Genomic DNA, 22,687 nt, shown 5'->3' on the forward strand with positions numbered 1-22,687 from the left:
TATCTGAGTATAACCGTTTATTTCTTTTGATTTTTCCATGATGTCACATATCCACAGGTGTGCCGCAATTAGTTGAAATCCTGTGAACCTATCAGATGTTTACAAAGTCATGATGTCATCATATTGGCTTCCCCAAATTGTTTATATAGATAAACCTTGTGCATGTAAATTTCCAAATTTAAAGAAATGAATACAAATCCTCTGAAAATGTTTTCTCTCAATATTCTTGCATTTAATTCCAAGTATTTCAGCAGAAGGCATGTGTTCAAGGGAAGAAGTCCAGCTGTCTTCTATTGAAGCACTTGTCCTGGATAACTTAGAAGCTACACCAGCATATTCTGACATTAGTCAGTTAAAAACCATTTTAGTGATCCTAACTCACCCAAAAGAGGAAAGGTTTAGATGGATGTACTGTCTGACTGAGAAGAAATGATTGTGTCCTTTTATCTTGTGTATGTAAAGATGTTTTCAGATTTGTTTTCTTAGTTTCAAAACATGCCTCAGAACCTGTTATCCAGAGTAGCTAAAGAAAGATTTCTACTTTTTATTAGGTTTACCTGCGTTTGTAAATTAAACAACTCCTACAAACCGCAGGTGAGCAAAACCTGCTTGTGTTTGACCCATTTAGAAACATCTGTTAAATGTCCACTGTAGTGTGACAACTTACTCCACATAAAGCAGCAACGTGAATGGATCTTTACTGATGAAATGACAAACAGCACGACAAAAGAAATGATTGCCAATAAAACCATTTCACTGTTGTTGAACATAAAAGCTTCTTTTCCAGTTAACCAAAAATAAACAAAAAATCAGTTTAGCCTGCTTGATGAGAACAATTTCATGTCATGTAAGCAGATCATCTCAACATCTCCTCATTTAGCGCCACTTAAACGTTGGACTGAAGTTAAGAGACTTCTTTGTCATCTTTCTCTTTCATCTGTGAGTCACCCCTCCCTCTTGATTCATGGACGTCCTCAGGAGTTTGGCCAAACACGGCTGTGGTCCGCTTGAGGAGGTAGACCCCGGCATGTAAACCCCCGACGTTCACCCAAACAGTGTGCAGCTTCCGCCACAGTCCTCCCATTCTAGAAATAGCCTGGAGGGAAAAATAAATCTGGTCAGGGCACTCAAACAAATGAGACATTTGTTTTATAGGAAATAAGATCTCCGCAGAGACAAACGTTGGAAGGGCGGACAGGTTTTTCCATGAGCATGAGCTTAACCTGAAACACTTTAACCGTTGAGTGGTTATTTTTAGAGAATCTCAGAACAAGTTGATTCATGCTAGGCTGTTTAGAGCTGAAGGATATCTGCATAAACATAAAGAGCAGTGGCTATAAAAAGAAAACACTAGTGTTGCCAGAACACAACACCAAAAACTACCTTGTAAAAAGATTTATATGCGCTGTAGTTTTTAATTTTTAGTTTGGTACAATCAAAAACTTGAAAATACTTGAATTTTATGTGAACGACCTACACAAAGTAGAGCATAATCATGATAAAGATATATGTATATTTATCTCCATCTACCTATCTATGTCAATATTTATGTGTTTATGTGCAAAAATAATTTGATGCAACTTGTAAATTCATTAAAAACATAAGTTAAAGACCATTATTGAAAGTTTACAAAAAGTATATACCATTTGTAAACACAATACACCTCTTTCTAATCAATTTCAAACATAACATGATTTACTAATATACTGTAAATGGTGTGAAATCTCTGTTATTTACTGTATTTTATTGTTTCAAATAATTCTTTATTTTCCAATCCCGTTCGAAATAAACTAATAAACTCAACTAAACGTTACATTGCGTTAATTAGAGAAACACTCAAGAGATAAATACAAGCTATACAGGAAGAAAACCCGTTAGAGGTTTAAGGAGACTTGAGCCTGAGGTGGTTGTTCACCTTCCAGCCGGAGAACAATCCTAAACTTAGAGTCAAAGCGAAAGCAGGAAGGTTTAGACCAAAGCATATTCATGTGCTGGAATTGCCCAGTCCACGTCTAGACCTAAATCCAGATGAGAATCTGTGTAAAGGTTTGGAAATCGGTGTTTGCAGACACTCTTCATACAATCTGACATAGCCTAAACTTTTTTCCAAAGAGGAAAGGGCAAAAAATTCAGTTTTTAGACAATTGACCCTAATATTGTGAGAACACGCACAGATGTTCTCACAAAGATCTCTTATTCTTTAGATGCAGGAGGACTTCTTCCTAGTAGCTGATCTTGGGTTATGTGAACCATGACTTCAAGACGAACTTGGATCAAGTCTTATGTTTAGAAGATGAGCATGCTGTGTAACCAAAATAAAAATAATGTGGTCTGAACTTGACTTTGTAAAATGGTTCGAATTCCCACAATAAATCTTCCCCTTATTGCTTTGTTATATTTGCTTAATCTGCAGGCTTTCTGGATGTTTCAGTAACTTAAGCCACTGCTTGTTGGATAATTTAAATTCAAGACCTACATGAAAAATAAGCTTGGATACCTTGGTAACATACATGAGTTAAATATAACTTTGTCTACTTAAGTTGGAGTTATTTTTGGTTGTGGAACGTGACTTTGCTTTCACGCGTAGAAATTACCCAACTTCAACTCTTTCAGATGAACTTGGATCAGGAATGCTGCACCACAGCCAAAGTCATATGGATGATGCAAGTCACGACAATAGTAGTAATAATAATAATAATAATATGCATTGTTTGACGACAGTTACGCATCAACAATGTATTTTTACAGTGTTCATGCTGGCTACTGACGATGAGATTTAAAACCAGTTTTTAAACCTGATTAAATCTTACAACCTACCCATGACTGAGGAGCTGGTAGTTAATATTGTTACCTGCGCGGTTTGAATTTTAATTCCCTGAACCTAAAAATACAATTAAATAAATACAGTTTGTTCAAGTCGAAGGTTAAACTTGACAAGTAGTTAAAACGTTTATGCAGGATGTCTATATAAACTTTTTAAAGGCAAGATCACTTTTTAAGGCCACACTTTTCAATAATTAAGAATTTTTAAAATAATATTTTACACCCTTCTTTTTAAATCAGTAAATACTAAAAAGCTCTGAGTTATAAATTAAAGGCCGAGCCCAGGCCGGGATTCAAACCAAGCATACTGTTGTTGTGATGGAGTTGTTGGCGCTGTTGCAAGGACACAGCGCCAACAACAGGCGTCACAGTGCACAGATTTACAGATACAGAATTTTGTTTAAATACAAAGCTGCGGTCACCACCTCATTACTGTTGTAGTATCGAGTAAACATGCTGTAAAATATGCTTCGTTAGAATCACAACACAAAGTTAAAGCATTTTGAAGTTCAGCACATTTTACCAAAAGATCCAAGTTATTTTCTCTTCAATCATGCACTGATCAGAGAATCTGAGGGAAATGGTGGATTCAGACCCACTGATCTGCATACAGGCAGGAGGTGGATCGGCTGGTACACTGGTGTGGTCAGAACCACCTGGAACCTAACCCACTCAAGACTGTGGAGATGATGGTGGATGTTCGGAGAACACCACTCCCATATAACCCCGTCACTATCCTCAACAACACTGTGTCAGCTGTGGCCCACTTCCGGTTTCTAGGAACCACCATTTCTTGGAACCTGAGATGGTCTTCACACAAAGACAATGTTCAGAAGAAGGCCCAGCAGAGACTGTATTTCCTGAGGCAACTCAAGAAGTTCAACCTTCCACAGGAGCTGCTGGTCATCTTCTACACTGCCATCATTCAATCTGTCTTGTCTTCATCCATCTCAGTGTGGTTTGGTTCATCCACAAAACAGGACAGGTCCAGACTGCAACGAATAATCAGGACTGCAGAGAGAATAATCAGGGCTGACCTTCCATCCATCCAGGACTTATACAGGTCTAGGGTCAGGAAGAGTTGCTAAAATCTCTGCAGACCCCACACACCCTGCACATAAACTGTTTAGAGTTTTACCTTCAGGCCGCCGCTACAGAGCACTGTTTACTAAAACCAGGCCGCCCAACTCTTCCCCCAGGCTGTTTCTCTGATGAACACCGTGCATACTTGGACTGATCTCACATTATATTTCATTGTAAAGTCAATTGTGTATATATGTACATTTAAAAGAGATATTCTTTATTTATGAGAGCAAAGTGTGCTGGAGACAAATTCCTTGTTTGTCTGTACAAACTTGGCAATAAAGCTGATTCTGATGCAGATGTTAGAAGAAAAGGGATTGAACAACCTTTCAAACGACCAACCTACCATCTTAGCACCAGCAACTTAAAACTACAGGGGTTGGACAATGAAACTGAAACACCTGTCATTTTAGTGTGGGAGGTTTCATGGCTTAATTGGACCAGCCTGGTAGCCAGTCTTCATTGATTGCACATTGCACCAGTAAGAGCAGAGTGTGAAGGTTCAATTAGCAGGGTAAGAGCACAGTTTTGCTCAAAATATTGAAATGCACACAACATTATGGGTGACATACCAGAGTTCAAAAGAGGACAAATTGTTGGTGCACGTCTTGCTGGTGCATCTGTGACCAAGACAGCAAGTCTTTGTGATGTATCAAGAGCCACGGTATCCAGGGTAATGTCAGCATACCACCAAGAAGGACGAACCACATCCAACAGGATTAACTGTGGACGCAAGAGGAAGCTGTCTGAAAGGGATGTTCGGGTGATAACCCAGATTGTATCCAAAAACCATAAAACCACGGCTGCCCAAATCATGGCAGAATTAAATGTGCACCTCAACTCTCCTGTTTCCACCAGAACTGTCCGTCTGGAGCTCCACAGGGTCAATATACACGGCCGGGCTGCTATAGCCAAACCTTTGGTCACTCATGCCAATGCCAAACGTCGGTTTCAATGATGCAAGGAGCGCAAATCTTGGGCTGTGGACAATATGAAACATGTATTGTTCTCTGATGAGTCCACCTTTACTGTTTTCCCCACATCCGGGAGAGTTATGGTGTGGAGAAGCCCCAAAGAAGCGTACCACCCAGACTGTTGCATGCCCAGAGTGAAGCATGGGGGTGGATCAGTGATGGTTTGGGCTGCCATATCATGGCATTCCCTTGGCCCAATACATGTGCTAGATGGGCGCGTCACTGCCAAGGACTACCGAACCATTCTTGAGGACCATGTGCATCCAATGGTTCAAACATTGTATCCTGAAGGCGGTGTATCAGGATGACAATGCACCAATACACACAGCAAGACTGGTGAAAGATTGGTTTGATGAACATGAAAGTGAAGTTGAACATCTCCCATGGCCTGCACAGTCACCAGATCTAAATATTATTGAGCCACTTTGGGGTGTTTTGGAGGAGCGAGTCAGGAAACGTTTTCCTCCACCAGTATCACGTAGTGACCTGGCCACTATCCTGCAATAAGAATGGCTTAAAATTCTTCTGACCACTGTGCAGGACTTATATATGTCATTCCCAAGATGAATTGACGCTGTTTTGGCCGCAAAAGGAGGCCCTACACCATACTAATAAATTATTGTGGTCTAAAACCAGGTGTTTCAGTTTCATTGTCCAACACCTGTATATTTCAGTGGTGTTTTCAAAAACATCACAAACTTGATTTCTTGGGTGACAAAGGCTTCAATAAAGTGTCAAAATTTCTTCATCTCCAAATATTAGATTTAATTAACTGTTTGAGAATCCAGACTTTCAAACTCTTGTGTCATAATCATCTTCAGCCTGTGGGGTTAAATGTCATTTTTACCTCTGGGCTGATTTTTTTGTCTATCACATGAAATGTGAAAGTGCTTGAGGAATGTCGTAAGGGCTTCATTGTTATCCTGACATTTGATGCCAAAGGTCACCACCCCCACCAGGGTTTTCCATTTTAACTCAACCCCCCTACAGTATCGTGCTGATTTTCATTAATGTGACAGCCTTGTTCATGTTGCAACACTTGACATGAATTGCTGCTCCCAGGTTTATGAGCCCACATGCACGGAAGCGGTTTGTCTTAAAATGGCCTAAGACCTACTTAGCTACTAAGCCTATGTTACACTGTCAACAGTTACAGTCCTTAAAAGTAAGATTTCTGACATTTATGTTCACAATTCATCTTAAACATGCAGGGAAGCAATTTTTCTTGCTTCTTTATTACAGCTTGGATATGTTTTACACAATCACGGTGGCTCTGATATACAGTCAACAGACATATTTATTAGGTAGACCTTTCTGGACCCCCTTTTGTCTTCAAAATGGAGTTAAACCCCTGTGAGTTCGCTTCAGCAAGCAAGACTCCTGAGATTCTGGCCAATTTTAACATTACAGCATCACACAGTTGCAGCAGACTCGCCTGCTGCATAAGCATGACACAAATTTCCTGTTCATCCCAAATTTGCTCTATTAGTTGAGATCTGGAGACAGTGGAGGCTAGTGGAGTACATGCGGTAGAAGCCAGTTTAGGATGATTTGAACTTTGTGAAATGGCCCTTAAAGAATGGTACACTGCTGTCTTAAAAGATGGACATGATAAGCAAAAATACTCCAGAATGGTGTGGTTTTTGAATAATGTTCAATTGGTGGTGGGGGCTTCAAGACAACATACCCCACAGTTTTACATCAACAGCCTGAACCGTTTAAACAAGGCAGGGTGGATCCATGCTTTCATGTTGTTTACGCCAAACTCTGGTCCTGACACATCTTCTTCAAGGTTCCACATGTTGCGTGTTCACTTATGGTATTCTGCATAACTTGACTGTAACGAGGGGTCACTCTGGTTAATCTTGCTTTTCTATCATCTTGAACCAGTCGGTCCATTCTACTCTGATGTCAACAAGACATTTTCTTCCACACGATTGCTGTTCATTGGAGATTTTCTCTATTTTGGACGATTTTCTGTTTGTGTGTGAAAATCCCAGAAGATTAGAAGTTTCTGAAATACCCAGAGCAGCCAATCCAGCACCCACAGTCAAGAAACATTCAAAGCCATTTACATTCCAGCTCTTCCCCATTCTGAGGCTCAGTCTGACCTTCAGCAAGTAGTATTTACCACTTCTAGGTGTCTAATTGCATTGAGCTCCATCCATGTGACTGATATTGGTGTTAACAACCAACTGGAGAGGTGTACCTAATAAAGTGGGCAGTGGACGGGCGGGATTTGAATTCTTATTGAAAGTATTTTGAAGAAACAGGTTTTACAAGGATCTTTAAGGACACATGATGCACTTTACAAAGCTACAAAAATAGACAACAATGAATTCACATTGTTGCTCTCTCCTTCACTGCCAAAGTCAGCAGGCATCTGACTGACTTAATCCTATTGCTTTAACAACCTTACAAACCATTAATTCTTTGTTCCTCAAATTTACAAAAAGGATTATAGGGATCTTACTCTCAAACGTTGTGTCCTCTGTCCAGAATGTGAACGTTCAGGACCTCAAGCAGAAGATCTCTTATTCTTTAGATGCAGGAGGACTTCTTCCTAGTAGCTGATCTTGGGTTATGTGAACCATGACTTCAAGATGAACATGGATCAAGTCTTATGTTTAGAAGATGAGCATGCTGTGTAACCAAAATAAAAATAATGTGGTCTGAACTTGACTTTGTAAAATGGTTCGAATTCCCACAATAAATCTTCCCCTTATTGCTTTGTTATATTTGCTTAATCTGCAGGCTTTCTGGATGTTTCAGTAACTTAAGCCACTGCTTGTTGGATAATTTAAATTCAAGACCTACATGAAAAATAAGCTTGGATACCTTGGTAACATACATGAGTTAAATATAACTTTGTCTACTTAAGTTGGAGTTATTTTTGGTTGTGGAACGTGACTTTGCTTTCACGCGTAGAAATTACCCAACTTCAACTCTTTCAGATGAACTTGGATCAGGAATGCTGCACCACAGCCAAAGTCATATGGATGATGCAAGTCACGACAATAGTAGTAATAATAATAATAATAAATAGAGATGCATTGTTTGACGACAGTTACGCATCAACAATGTATTTTTACAGTGTTCATGCTGGCTACTGACGATGAGATTTAAAACCAGTTTTTAAACCTGATTAAATCTTACAACCTACCCATGACTGAGGAGCTGGTAGTTAATATTGTTACCTGCGCGGTTTGAATTTTAATTCCCTGAACCTAAAAATTCAATTAAATAAATACAGTTTGTTCAAGTCGAAGGTTAAACTTGACAAGTAGTTAAAACGTTTATGCAGGATGTCTATATAAACTTTTTAAAGGCAAGATCACTTTTTAAGGCCACACTTTTCAATAATTAAGAATTTTTAAAATAATATTTTACACCCTTCTTTTTAAATCAGTAAATACTAAAAAGCTCTGAGTTATAAATTAAAGGCCGAGATTCAAACCAAGCATACTGTTGTTGTGATGGAGTTGTTGGCGCTGTTGCAAGGACACAGCGCCAACAACTGGCTCTGAGTTATAAATTAAAGTCAGTTCAAAGAGGAGTGACCATTGTTTTTCACAATAAGCTTTCGGTATTTCTATCTGGTAAAATTGTTTTCAAATACTGTGGATTAGATGCAGAATGTGAGAAGAGACAGGTCTGAAAATTGTGCATTTCCTTTCATTTCATTTAAATCATTTTATTTATATGACATCTTAATTATCCACCCATAATTACACCAAAGGAAAACAAATAAACACAAATAACACAGACACAAATGTGCGCTTAAAGCTGAAGGTCATCAGATGGAGAGGTCTCCTGATAATTTACAGTACCTCTTAGAACTTTGTTCCTATGGATTCAAACAGGAGGATATGATGAAAAAATGTGCTGAGACATGCTGGTTACAGCATATAGGGAGGAAACATTTAATGCCTGTGTTCGTCTTGTTACCAATACCATGTATGGACAAAACATTTAATACGGGTCAGCCTGTAAGAATTAAAAGAAAGATAATTTGACAACACATAAAATCAGTTTTGTGAGCGTAGCCATAGTTTTTGTTAAATTTACACTCGTTTGCTGATCATTTTTCAGTCTTGTAAGATTCTCAATACATTTTGGTCTGGACTTTGACAGGGCCATTCTAACACATGAATATGCTTTAATGTTTGATGTTTAGAGTTGTTGTCCTGCTGGACAGAGGACCTCCGTCCTAGTCTCAAGACTTTTGGAGTCTCTAACATGTTCTCCTCCAGCATTTCCCTGTAGTTAGCTCCACCCATCTTGCCATCAACTCTGACTGGCTTATCTGCTAAAGAAAAGCATTCCCACAGCATGATGCTGCCACCACCATATTTTATCATTGAGAAAGTGTGTTTTGGGAGACGGGTAATGTTAGTTCTCCGTCTTATAACCTTCTCAGGGCTTCACAGAACAGCTGGATTCAAACTGAATTTAAATGACACATTTTTAATTTGTAAACATATTTGGAACCTGTTTATCATTTTCTTTCCACTTCAAAATAATGCACTACTTTGCATTGCTCAATCTCATAACATACACTGAAAATAAAATACAATGTATTTTGTAATTTAGGGAGCAAAAAGTAGAAAAGTTAAAGGAGTAGAAACATTTTTTCAAGGTACTGTAAGACTAAACAAACTCAGTGAAACATATCAATTGGTGATAATAATGCAGTTGTTACCACTAGTCCAGGAAGCTAGAAACAGGAACGACGTCACATTTGAAAGCATTATTTTTAGAATCACTTTATAGAGGAGATTTATTTGGTTTTATTTATCTCCACTCACCTTCATCTAATGTTAAATGGAGCAAGAAAAAGCAGAACAATTAACAATAAAAGGCTGTAAAAACAAACCAGTTCAACTTTAAAATAATCTGAAGACAGATTATCTTAAAGTGCAGACAGAATTCTTCTAGTTTGAACAATTATTAGAAAAGGATGACAACACAGGCTCCAGGTTATTGTGTTTTCTGTGGGTTTGTTGGTTAAATACACTATTTTGCCATATGCATTCAGGGTTCATTGGTTGATATTGTCCTATTTCTTTATTGGCGAGTATGTGTGTGCTTGTATACCAGGTTTAACATTTGCATAAAACTAACCACAGCTTGTCATGGCTTACTACCAGGAAGACCTGGCAGGACAGGGCTTGCATTGAAAACATTGAGAGCATTAGTTTTTACGAAGTCTTAACTTCCTGGAAAAATAAGAGTAATTTATAAGAATCTCATATATCCATAATATGAGTCATGATTACCTTTGCAAAGCACTTCTTGTCCTGGGTCAGGAGCACAGCCTTTCCTGAGTCTGGTCTGCAAACTCGAGCCATTTCTCTGAGACAAGAAGGGTACAAGTCCCAGTTCTTCTTCCTCGAGCCCATTCTTTGATCAGAGACAAAAAAACAGCAACATGATCATTGGTCTTTAATGCTGTATTAGTTTTATTGCTTAGATTGCACTTTACAATGATGTAACAATAATGCTAGTAGTCATATTGCAACTTGAGTTCCTATTTACACCAGTCCTATTTAATGTTAAAGGGCAGGTGCACCATAAAGTATCTTCTGTTCTGTTCCAGATCTCTTCCAGATTAAACTATTAACAAGCCACAATTACAATGACACTTTAAAACGCTTTCTTCTCTACTACAACATAAAGTCTGTAAAATGCCACTGTACCTCTTCCCAAAGGGCATGTCAGTGATGATGATGTCCACAGAACTGGTCCTTATGGGTAAATTGCTCAGATCCCACTGCACTGTGTCAATAGGTAATCCAGATGGGCTGTGTGAAATGGAATAATAAAAAATAATAATAAAATATACATAAATAATAGGGCTGTATGGTATCTGGAAAATATTTAACTGCTATAATGATGAGATGATATTAAATATAATGAATGCACATTTTCGTGACACTTTTCTTTCTTTACTGTTACACACCGTCCCCTCAACTTTCCATGAGCTTTTGCATTTCAGTCACTGAAGATGTACATCGGATCTGTACATTAAGGGTTGACCTCTACCCCACTGGCCGAATATATTATTGATATGCAGAATATCCAACATTTGAAATATAATATCTTAATAAATATTGCATCCAAGTAGTTTATTGCGGCAGTGATACCGCAAGGACTGTAATTCAAATACACCGTGCAGTTCCAATAGCAATCAATAACTAATAACCAATCAATCAAAATATCATTAATGCCTACATTGGCAGTTTTGACATGATCTATATTGACTGTGGCCTACGGCGGCATTAGAAAGGGTGAACACAAGCACCAGATAAAAAAAAAAAGTCAATTTTCCTTTTTATTGCTTTTCTGCATATGCAGTCAATGGAGAGTTACCGATTTCTTAGAGAAGATAGAAAAAAAAGCAACGTGAAGACCAAGGAACACAGCAGACAGGTCACAGATAAGTTGTTATCTGTTCAAAGTTCAAAGCAGGGTTAGGTTACACATCAACATCCCAAGACTAAAATATCTCAAAGATTACCGTTCAATTCACCATCTGAAAACTAAAACAGCAACGGATATCTGTAAACCTACGAAGAAATGGGATAAGACAACAAATTCAGAGAAGCAGCCAAAAGGCCTAAGGTAACTCTGGAGGAGCTACAGAGTTCCACAACTCAGCTGGGACTAAAGAACTACTATTAGTCAGAAAGAAAACCAGAGGAAGTCTTGCTGCAGTTTGTCACAAGTCATACAGGCTCAGCTGAGGTCAAAAGTGAACTTTCTGGCCTACATGTCAAAACGTACATAATATGTAGAGGAAAACAAATTCTGCACAATGCCCTGAGCAAGACATCCCCATTGTGAAATATGGCGTTGGCAGCATCATGCCGAGGAAATGCTTTTCTTCAGTAGGGACTGGGAAGCTGGTCAGAGTTGATGGAGAAATTGATGGAATGAAATATAGGTAAATATTCACTGTTAGAGGCTGCAAACAACTTGACACTGGGATAGAGGTTCCGCTTCAAGCAAGACAAATCTAAACTTACAACCAGAGCTGCAATGGAATGGTTGAGAGTCCATGCATTGGTTAGAATGGCCCAGTCAAAGTCCAGACCTAAATCCAACTGACAATTGTGGCAAGACTTTAAAATTGATGTGCACAGATTCTTCTATCCAATCTGACTTAGTCCAAATTATTTTGTCGAAAAAAAAAATCAGCAGAAACTAGATTTTATCTGGTAGAGGGCGGCGTTACAAAGTTTTGACCCAGCGGTGGTGAATATGCGTCATTTTTATCTATAAAAGATTTTTAAAACCACGTACCTTTTTCCTTCCACTTCGCCATTATCCACTACTTTGTGCTGGCCTTTCACATAAAACCCAAACAACAAAAAAACAAAAACAGCTAAGCGATGGGTTAATTAAACCCTTTACTGTGAAAGATAAATATCACACTGCTTAATTAAATGCACTTTGATGAAAACATCTCTTGGAACAGGGCACAACACTGCAGATCAAATTTTCCTGAAGGAACCCTGTTGAATAGTTTCTAAAGTAAAACATTTTATCATATGAGGGCACATGATTGACAAGAAACGAGATTTACAAACAACGCCAGGACCTATAATCCTTATCCCGGAATACAGGCTGACAAGATGATTATCTTCAAAGGGCTGACAGATGAAAATCCCACTGAATTTAGGTACAATGCACAATGCTGGCATTCCTAAAGATTTTACAAAACCCTAACCTAATCCAAAACAACAAAAAATGCTACCTGACACAAAGTCAACATTTCCATGGGAGAGCTGCCGAAACAAACAGTCCAACGGTAACTGCAGGTAATAAGAGCTTCTGTTGTATTAAAATATCTGTGTGGGTCTCTGGTAACTCACCTGCCTCTGTCCGCCCTCCTTTTCTGGATGTGACAAATGTTGTTGACAGTGCGGTTCACCGCCATGTCATTGTTATCGCCCGCAATGTAGAAGGACTCGCTGAATTCAATAGCGCCCTGTAGAGGGAAGACATAATGCCATCATCATCAATCTGAGGTGCAATATTATTATTTTTTGGTTAATTCCCTCAGTAGTGAAAGCTGTTTGTGATAAAAGGTAGGTACTCTAATTATTTGTTAGGTGGTCACAGGTTTTTAAGTGATCCAGTGGCTTTGTGACCTTCAGCTTGTTTGCATTGTTGGCTCTGGTGTCTCCCATCTTCCTCTTGACAATACTGCATAGAATCTCTATGGGGTTTAGGTCAGGCCAGTATGCTGGCCAATAAACCACAGCGATTTTATGGCCATGACACCAAGTGTTAGTACTTTGGCAGTGTGTACCGGTGCCAAGTCCTGCTGGGGGGGATGATTCTGCTTTGATTCCTCACAATCCTCTCAAAGTTGTGGTTTTCCCTGTGACTTGTGCACATTTTGCTACCACACTTCTCCTTACACTCAACTTTTTCTTTTTTTAAGAAGTGACCTTTTGTGACCTCTCCTCTTTGCAGAGGGTTTGATTGCCTGTTTGCTGGATATCTGTCAAGTCAGCAGTCTGGCCCACGACTGTGTGGCCTAGTGACTGAAACTGGGAGACAATTTAAAGAAAGTTTTGAATGTGTTTTGAGTTAGTTACCTGGTTTGAATGTGGCACCACAAGTCTACAAATACATTTTTCACTCTATATGTGAGTTTCACTTTTTTTAAATTAAGTTAGGGTTAACCACATGGTAATAATATTATAATTCTTTGATATGTATCTTACATACCTGTAAACAGATTTTAAAATATAGGACGCATTTTATCGGTCCAGAGTTCCATAATAACATGGTATTTATAAAACTCTTTGCTGATAACGAGTTTTAAGTTACAATTTAGTTACAAATTCAAAGCTTGACTGATACATGGACAGTAAAAATCTGTGCAGCAAGAATTGAGTAGGCAATCTTTTGCTCAACTTTATATGTTTGTAACTGCCTCTCTCTGGGTTACCTCACCTCAGAGTTAAATGACATCATGCATTCAGTCGTGTTTTGTGTTGTTTCTGCGTCTCCACAGCTTCAATCTGGTGTCGTGACAATAAACACTAAATCACGCCCATTATGAATGAGTGCTACACAAAGTAGAGCTGAATTTAGCGGAGCCAGCTGATGTAATGAAAGGCTGAATGAGTTGTATCTCACCTCCAGTGGTATGGCTCCAGTCCCGCACATAGGATCAAGTATTATATCAGATGCCTGAGGTTTACACAGCCTGTCAACACACATCAGAGAATAAACATAGCACCAATAATGTTTATCATATGACTAGTAGCATGTGGCATAAAGCATTTCTTCTATATCACGATATCTTCAAATTTACCACATTTGGACAGTTTTCTTCTGAGCTGAAGTTACTCACACCCTAATTAACTGTTCTTAATTGGTTCACACTTTTAAAAACTTGGTATTTTACTATTTATATCACCCAATATGCTTTTAAAGGAGGCGTGTTATCTCACTGCAGAAAGATTCTGGGTTTGAGCCTGCTGGGAAGTTAGGGCCTGCCTTTTGTTGGTGTTTGAGTCGACTTCCAGCATACCTCTTTGGTTTAGAGGTAAATTTATATCAACTGTAGGAAGGAAAGGGGACACAGATGCTTGCATGACTCAGGGTGTGCCCCAACAAGATTTTGATACGTTTTTGTTACAACTCTGCCAACAGAAACTCTTTCGACTTCCAAACAGACATAACGCGACCATAAAACAGAAAGCGGTTCTGTTATTCAGCATTCCTGTCCCACAGCAGTTTGCCTTCTGCGATTTTCCAACAATATTTGTGTCTGAGACAGCTGCCAGTTCAAACATTTTTGCTAGTCAGTCAGTTTCTTAAAGCCAATTAAAACTTCAAGCATGTTTGTCAAGTCTGAAAAACCTGTACTGCATCCTAAACCCATTTATAGCATCACCGCTGGCACTGCCCTTCATTGTTATCTGCTTGTTGTTCACAGTGTTTATGCTCTTTTAGAGGACATCACACACTTTGATGACATTTGAGCTGCAAATTGAGCTGCTAAACATAGAAGGATTTGAATTGGACCACAAACTGACAGACCTGGTAAATAAAAAAGTTAAAAAAATTAAAGCAGCTGAAACAGAGTCTTTAAATGCAGACATACAACCTGTGAGGACCACCTTTTTATTAGATCCCTGGTAAAGATGTGTTAAAGGCCCTAAAATATTTAATTATTCATTCGCACAAAAAATAATAAAGATCTGTAATAAAAGGGAAACACAACCAGACACAGTGTGCAGAAAGAGAAAAAAACAAATATCCAAACATTATTAGCAAACTGCAACAATAAGAGAGTCACCATTACCATCAACAACCATTAGATGCCATCTACAGGCCAATCGGTTGCATGAGAGGCACCCCTGGAAAGAGCCTTTTCTAAACAAACATAGAAAACATAAAAATTTGGTGTTTGCTAAACTCACCTGGAGGTTTAACTGGAAATATGTCACTAAATACCAGGATATTTTAAATATTATGTGACGACTTCTACTAGTAAACTGAAAAAGGGATGCCACTGGGTGTTACAACAGATCCAAAACCTAATGTATAACAACACAGAAAAAGATCCCCGTCTTCAACCGACCTAAATACTGTGCATAGAGGAATGGATTCCTCTCTTGTGAAATGTAATTTGTGTTCTAAATATTTTAGCTTCTACAGTTAAATTGACTAGGGTATCCAAAAAAAAGTGTACATGGATTTAAATTCTGTTTTCCACAGCCTACAAGATTAACTAATTAACTAATGTTTACTCTTAACATAGAAATGAATGCCTTATAGCCCTCAGTAATGAGAAGAATGCTTCATTCAAATATACAGCATTCACTATTAACAAAAAGAAGGATTATGCCTAAAATAAAACAGGTGTAAGTATGAAATAATGCATTAAAACAAATGCCACAAACCTAATCCTTGGTAGCAAGGTGACCTACATTCACAAGGCCGCAGAAATCTTTGTCATTTATCATTAAGATTTTAGCAACATTTGCCACTGCTTTGGGAAAAAATAAAATAAAACTGTTACCATAAGATACTGCGTAAATACAGACTAACAAATACCTCATCTTAATACTTATCTTCGTGGAAAACGCAAGACACTACAGCAGTCACCTACTATTTTGTTACACTACTTAAAGCAAACAATAAGCTGTGACGTACAAAAATGTTTATCTTGTTCTACCTGTATTCATTCACAGCAGATATGCTGAGTCAAGCTACACAGCTTTCCTTTCCTACAACATGGCGGCCTTTATTTAATATGGACAGGAAGAAAATGTGAGGGCCCCCACAGTCACCTGAGCATGCCGTAGCACAAGGTAGAGCGCAGAGTAGTGGGTCCAAAGTGGCTGATGTTCCTCCTGTGAAGACTCTCCTCTGTGAGTGCAATCCCAATCACTACCTCTTTATTATGTATGTTGAGTAAAACCTGCAACAGGAGATGCCGTTATTTTATAAGGAACTTACTCACTATTATATTATATACTAGGAAGAAATAATCGAGACAAAGATTTTTTCCAAAAAGATGATCTGGGCATGGGCCAATGTGACATTTTCATGGTATAATAACTTTAATAATAACAATAGAGGTTAAGACACGGCTCGCTGCCCAGGGTGCCATTCAATGAAGGGGCGGCACGAGAGGCCACAAAAAAAAGACTATCCATCGGTTGCATCCTAGCAACCAGCTGGCTGGAGGGTACAGAAATATTTTATAAAACTGTTATTTTGATTGTATTTCTTAAAACATCAAAATGAGGAATCTAAAGTTTCTCAGAAATGTAGTTCAAAGCTTTTTTCATCTGGCCTTTTGTTTTTTAAACCCAGTTTTGCATCTGAATTAATCGACACCAGCCAATGATTAAAATACAGCAATATCTGCAGCTTGATTGTAAATCATTATTATTAAGTTTCCTTCCATCCACCGCATGCGTAACATTGTCTTGAAGTGACTTGGCCACACGTGGCTGTGGGTAAACTTAGTGCTGCTTGAATATGGAGATTTAAAAGAATTAATCATTGAGTTTGGAAAAACAATTGATCTTGAAAAGTAAATTGCCTTGGAAATGGCATTTTTCCTGACACTCTCTTTTTGAATCTTTCCTACAAATAACTGAAAGTATTTCTTCAAATGTAGGACGTTATATGGAAAAAAAACAACATAATGAACTTGGCAATTTTGCCTTTGAACCTGCAAAAAACATATTTAACCTCAAAATAAATTAATTACATTGAAATATAAAATAAATCCATACTAAATTTCTAAATAAATGTTATTAATATTAAAATAAATCATTGCCACAGCTACGTCATCTACTTAGGATTATATACAAGCAGCAGTCATTCATCGCTTTTGTTAATTACAGGATGGCTCAGCTCCTGACAATGCTTTTAAATCGCTACATAGGGTGCTGGTCCATTAGGTCTCTAAGATTCTAGTCTTGGATAATATTTATGCTGACCTCCCCATCTTCACTGGATGAATCGCCTAATAAATCTTCACTTTATAACTACCGTATTTCAAACTTAAACTGAAGAGTTCATCATTACTGCTTTAGTCTTTGGTAAACACTGGGTTATATGCAGATGATGTCGGTGCTCCAAATGCTCTCAAAAGTTATCACTCTTCGTAACGAGTTTTCAATTGTTGTTTCAATTGTGTTTGCTTTTTTTTCCCCCCTTCATGATTTTTTTTTCATATTTCTCAACTTCGGTCCAGGAAATGAATGTCTTTACTGTAAGCAACAAGCCTGAACACAATTGAAAAGAAAACAATTCAAATGATATATGCCCTGCAAGCAGGGGAAAGATGTGATAGCCTTCTTTCAACCAGCTGACCGGCACTGCACAGCATCATGTGGGTAAGAGGCAGCAGTGAGTCTTTAAATGATAGGAACAGTGAAAATTGGAAACCTCATGAAAATAGCCTCACAAGCGGGTGAGCAATTCAGGTCCATGCGGACCTTGAAGTTGTCAGACTAGGTTCAGGCCACATCAGGGAATCCGTTCATATTTTAAGTGCCTTTGTTTAATTTCATTGTTTATATGTAGTTACTGGGACCACATTAAGTGTTTTTTGTCACTGCGGACAAAAAGTTACATGAACTCATCTGTTCGATGTGGATTCTCTGTTCAGCTTGTTCAGAAAGAAGATTTATTAAAATGAATGAAAATAAATGCTATTAAATGTGTAATAATAATTTAAAACAACGGACAGCCTAGCACAACCTCTACGACACCGAGACATTTTTCATTTTTTCACAGGAAGTAGACACTGTATCTAAAAGGAAAATGTCACCTAATACTTTTGTGATAAGATTTTTTTGAAACTCTCTCAAGTAAATATGAGCTAATGCCTCAAACCTTTATCTCTGAAAGCAGAGCTTTTGTTGGCTAGGGTGCTGGAATTCAATATGCCCCCTGGTTAAGTCTGAACAAGCGTGCCTACCTCTATGTCAAACTTTGTCATGTCTGCTTTCCACTGGAACAATTCCTGCACAGCCCCACCAAAGTCTCTGGCTGCCTCATTAGAAGAAAAGCTGTGTTTGTCGCCAGCCCTGTTGCACGTCACTCGGAACTTGATGAGTTTGGCCCCGGGTGCATTCTCGTCAAGGTCCTGCTGGCACGTTTCTAAGTCAGGCGTTCTCTCTGCCTTTGCGTCACCGTCGGCTGCGGACGTCTCCTCAGGTAACTCGTGCTGTACGGCTTCAGGAGCAGCAGCCACATCACTGGCCTCAGCGTTAGACTTTGCTTTTGTGGTGTTCCCGACTTTCCGGTGGCCTTTCTTCTTTTTAAGGGTTCTGTTAAGTCTCCAGACCTCAAGAGCATTAGTCCAGGGAAGCTTGGAGGCAAGCTCCTGCAACTCGCTCAGCGTCTCCTCCTGTACAGACCAACAGCCAAGGTTAAGAAGATGACTATTTGTACCTTACATACAGAGACCAGAGCTGAGACAGGCTCACCTTAGATTCTTTGAACTGGTAATGATCATATTCTGCAACTACAACAAACAGATTGTCTACAGAACGCAAAAGATGAACCTGAAACACAGAAAAAGCAAATCAGATACTGTACAGAAATTTCAGATAGGTGTCTTCTGTACAATGGCATGCACTGGTTTTTAAAACATCACTGGATTCTATAGAAGACAAAAGGCAAAAGTAAATGCAGCAATGCAAAAGAAAAATAAAGTAAGAGATGTAAAGAAAAAAATACCAATAAAGACAGGAACTACATTAACAGAATAATGGTAAAACCAACAAATCAGAAATAAATAGCTAAGCCAACCATTTCTGCAAATCTCAGGCTTTTAGGGAGTTTCCTCCAGAGCGGAGGAGCACAACAGCTACATGCTGCCCCATCTTGTTTGGTTCTAGTCCTAGGAACACCATGTGAACAGGTCTCTATAACCTGAGAAATTGATATGGTTCATATCTGATCAGAAACTCTGCATTGGAGTGAGCCCAAGATCATTCAGTGTATTAAAGACAAATAACATAATTTTAAAATCTATAATTTCAAAAATAGGGAGCCAGTGCAGATATTGCAGGTCCAGTAAAGACACCATTACACTAATCTTACCAACAGAAAATAACACCTAAAGTAATATTCGACATCTATCAAATGGTGTTATAATAATTTTTTATAGATTCAGTGAACAAAATGGGCCTAAATTAAGTTTTTGAGGTATGATGCATGTAAGAAAGAGCCTAAAGAACTGATTTAAAATACACTCTGTGCTTAGTTGTCTTAAATGTGTTCAAACAAGACGTGGGTTTGTGATATTTCTTATCAAAGCCAGCCAGAGGCATAAGCAAATACTGCTAAAGTCCACAAATAGTCAAGCGACATCAAAGTTGAGTTCTCAAAGGACGCTTTAACAAATGCATCTGTTGTACGTATACTCAGGAAAACCTACAAAGCTTGAAAGCTGTGTTAACATAGTCATAAGTTAAAGTCAATTTAATCATTTCTGCTCATGTCTGAGCTCGGAAAACATTTTTACATGCACAGCAAATCAGTTAAACAGCTTCTGGATTATTGTTTTAACCTAGCTCTTAAACTCCTGTTCAACAGTCAAAGAACATGTTTGTCATGTTTTGAATTACTTTCAAAAAGCAAATCATTATTTTTAATAATTTGATCATGTAATCGTGTGCATAACCAACGAGCTGTTGCTTAACAGGCTTTACATTCTAGGAATAGCTTACGCCAGATGATAATAATATTCTCCTCTCTGCACGTTTCACTTCCACTTCAGTGTAGTGGTTAAGATATACGAAATCAAACTGTGTCAGAAAGAAACTTTACCAGGAACCAAAATTCCTTAAATTTACGTTCTACATAAATAACAAGGAGAACAATGAATATCCTGTCTGATCATTTTCACGCTGTGTTATCTTTGGAGCTCAAGAATGTTTTGTAAAATTACCAACGGCATGTTTCGGTGAGGCTAAAAAGTTAAACCGTAATAAATAATCACATACAGTATAATGTGACATCTACCCCATACAATTCAACTGAAAAGTGAATAAACCCTTGGAAGGAAACAAAAAAATAAGTCATAACCTGGTTGCATAGGTTGCATACATATGAACAGCCTTAAACTACTACCTCTTGAAGCAACTTTTGATTTAATTACAGCATTCAGCCTTCTTTGGTCTGTCGGCACCCCACATCTTGACAATATTTGCCCACACTGCTTTGCCAAAGTTCGGATTGTAAGGACATCTCTGGCCCCCAGGCCTCTACAGGTGACTCCACAGATCTGCTGGTAGATTTAGTTCTAAACTCTGGCTAGTTCAATCCAAAACGTTCATTTCCCTCTCATGAAGTCATTATTATGTGGATTTTGTATGATTGGGCTCCTTGTGATTCAGGGGAATAAAATCCCTCTTCACAAGGTTGTATAAAGTTTTGAGAACTACTGTATTAATTAGATGAATAATTTGAAGTGACTAATTTTATTGTCAGTCAAAATATATTCCGTCCAGCATTCAGTTTAATTCAATTCTGGATCACTAGTTAACAAGTGTTGTTAAACCCAGAAATAAAATAAAAAACAATCAACATAGACTTGAAGTAGACCATCAAATAAAATTATCCTCTGGGCCTCATTCAACCAAGGCTCAGCAATGCTTTTAAGCCTAAATGATGCAATGTTCAGAGTTAGTGGGTTTAAGAAAACAATTGTCACTGAAAATGTTCACATACTGGACTAAAAATGCAGCTGAAGTCTGAAGAACAATAGATCAAGAAAACTTTAAAGGGTTATTAGAAAGTATTGCTTCTTGGAAGCAAACGTTCACAAAATGAGGGATGATTGAAGATATTTGCACACTAGAAATGGTAATGTATACTGAGTGAGCAAGGCTAGGAAAGATCCTGACCTGGGAGAGTTTGTCGGTTGTGATGGGAAAATATATGCGGCCTCGATCTTTGCTAATTTGAGCATCAACCCCAATCTTCTCCTTGACCTCCTCTGCAGCAGTGTGCTCGAACCCAGTGGGCACGGTTGCTCCGATGGTGACGGTGGTTCCACTGGTGGGATCAGTCTCAGTGGATGATGAAGAGGTGGGTGCTTCCACTGTGTTGGAGCTCTGCTCTGCTACGTCATCTCCTTGAGAGGACATCCTGAGGAGAGAAGGATCAGAGGACTGCTTCTGTTTAAACGCAGGAATCAATGCGATCAGGTGGAGACAAGATCAGCAGCTCGGCTGCACACAAACACAGCACATAACCTGTTACCGTTGTCTATTTAAAGGATAGGAAAGGCATAGCATCTATAGCAACTCAATGGGAACTTAAAACTGTCATTAACTTAGCTGGCTAACGTTAGCTTGAGGAACCAAAGAGTCATTTATTAAAGGTAAGGAAACACCAGCTAACAGTACGTCTTTTATACCAAACATTCGTCGCACATTAATGTGTTGCAATGAGCCCACCGACTAACCATAAAGCGGATATGTTTAAAAGCTCTGCAGCCCTGGAGTAAACCAACCTGCAACACGCGGTGACGGCGACCTGTTTCCGTTTAGCAGCAACTAGCTTCACTTCCGGATGAATATTTTCAGAATAAAAGCATCACATTAACCAGTAAAGCTGCTTCACTTTGAGCCGCTAATGTTAATGACTTACAAGGTTTATTTTAATCTTAGTAGTCTTCAAGAACCATCTTTCTATAAATAGTGCAGTGACACTGCAAGCCAAAAACATTTTTATGTACTTATTTTTATGTACTTACTTTTATGTACTTATTTTCAGCAGTTCCTACTCATATTTGTTGCTCATCATAAAGAATCTATTCTAATTAGTTTATTTCTAAATCAAAATACTTGACACATATAACACAAATAAGATTTCCCAGTTATATGATTACAGTAACTTTTGCACTTAAGGTTTTAGAAATCTTTAAGTCATTCAATTCTAATAAAATCAAATATTAAATGAATTTGTTTTCCAGTTTTAATACTTTATTTTTTAAAGTTGAGGAGGATTTATCCTAATTCAGCGATAGAGCAGTTAATTTTAAAACTGAAAAACCTCACTTTAAACTATTTAATGTTCAACATATTGTTACTACTGTTTTGCTTTGAAATCTTAGCTGTGTGATTACCGATAAATCAATGCGTTTTTACCATGTTATTATAAAAGTTGCTGTGATTGGTTGGATGAGGTCGGGATTGGGTTCGGGATTGGTTGTCAAGGTTAAGGTGGGTGGAACTTGTTGATACAATCTAGGATCACCTTTTTGTACTTCCTTACCGGTGTAAAATATTTCGGCGTTT

General features: G+C 38.3%; 1 protein-coding gene across 4 annotated transcripts; it reads right to left on the reverse strand.

The window, feature by feature from the left end:
• Positions 1-673: 673 nt before the first annotated feature.
• On the reverse strand, positions 674-21,979 carry thumpd3 (THUMP domain containing 3). 4 transcript variants are annotated; one of them, XM_047348764.1, is made up of 10 exons: positions 21,901-21,979; positions 21,290-21,556; positions 18,863-18,940; positions 18,352-18,783; positions 16,202-16,332; positions 14,037-14,106; positions 12,758-12,873; positions 10,580-10,684; positions 10,160-10,283; positions 674-1,096 (listed from the first exon to the last, which is right to left on the reverse strand). In XM_047348764.1, the coding sequence occupies exons 2-10, from the start codon at positions 21,530-21,532 to the stop codon at positions 905-907; spliced, it is 1,491 nt and encodes a 496-aa protein (XP_047204720.1). In that variant the 5' UTR covers positions 21,533-21,556; positions 21,901-21,979; the 3' UTR covers positions 674-904. The 4 variants fall into 4 exon arrangements, with proteins under 4 accessions (XP_047204720.1, XP_047204721.1, XP_047204722.1 ...); XM_047348765.1 differs by having other exon boundaries at positions 21,290-21,533; positions 21,901-21,964; XM_047348766.1 differs by having other exon boundaries at positions 21,290-21,533; positions 21,853-21,917.
• Positions 21,980-22,687: the final 708 nt, after the last annotated feature.

The sequence above is a fragment of the Girardinichthys multiradiatus genome, chromosome 20, assembly GCF_021462225.1.
Source record: "Girardinichthys multiradiatus isolate DD_20200921_A chromosome 20, DD_fGirMul_XY1, whole genome shotgun sequence".
NCBI lineage: Eukaryota > Metazoa > Chordata > Actinopteri > Cyprinodontiformes > Goodeidae > Girardinichthys > Girardinichthys multiradiatus.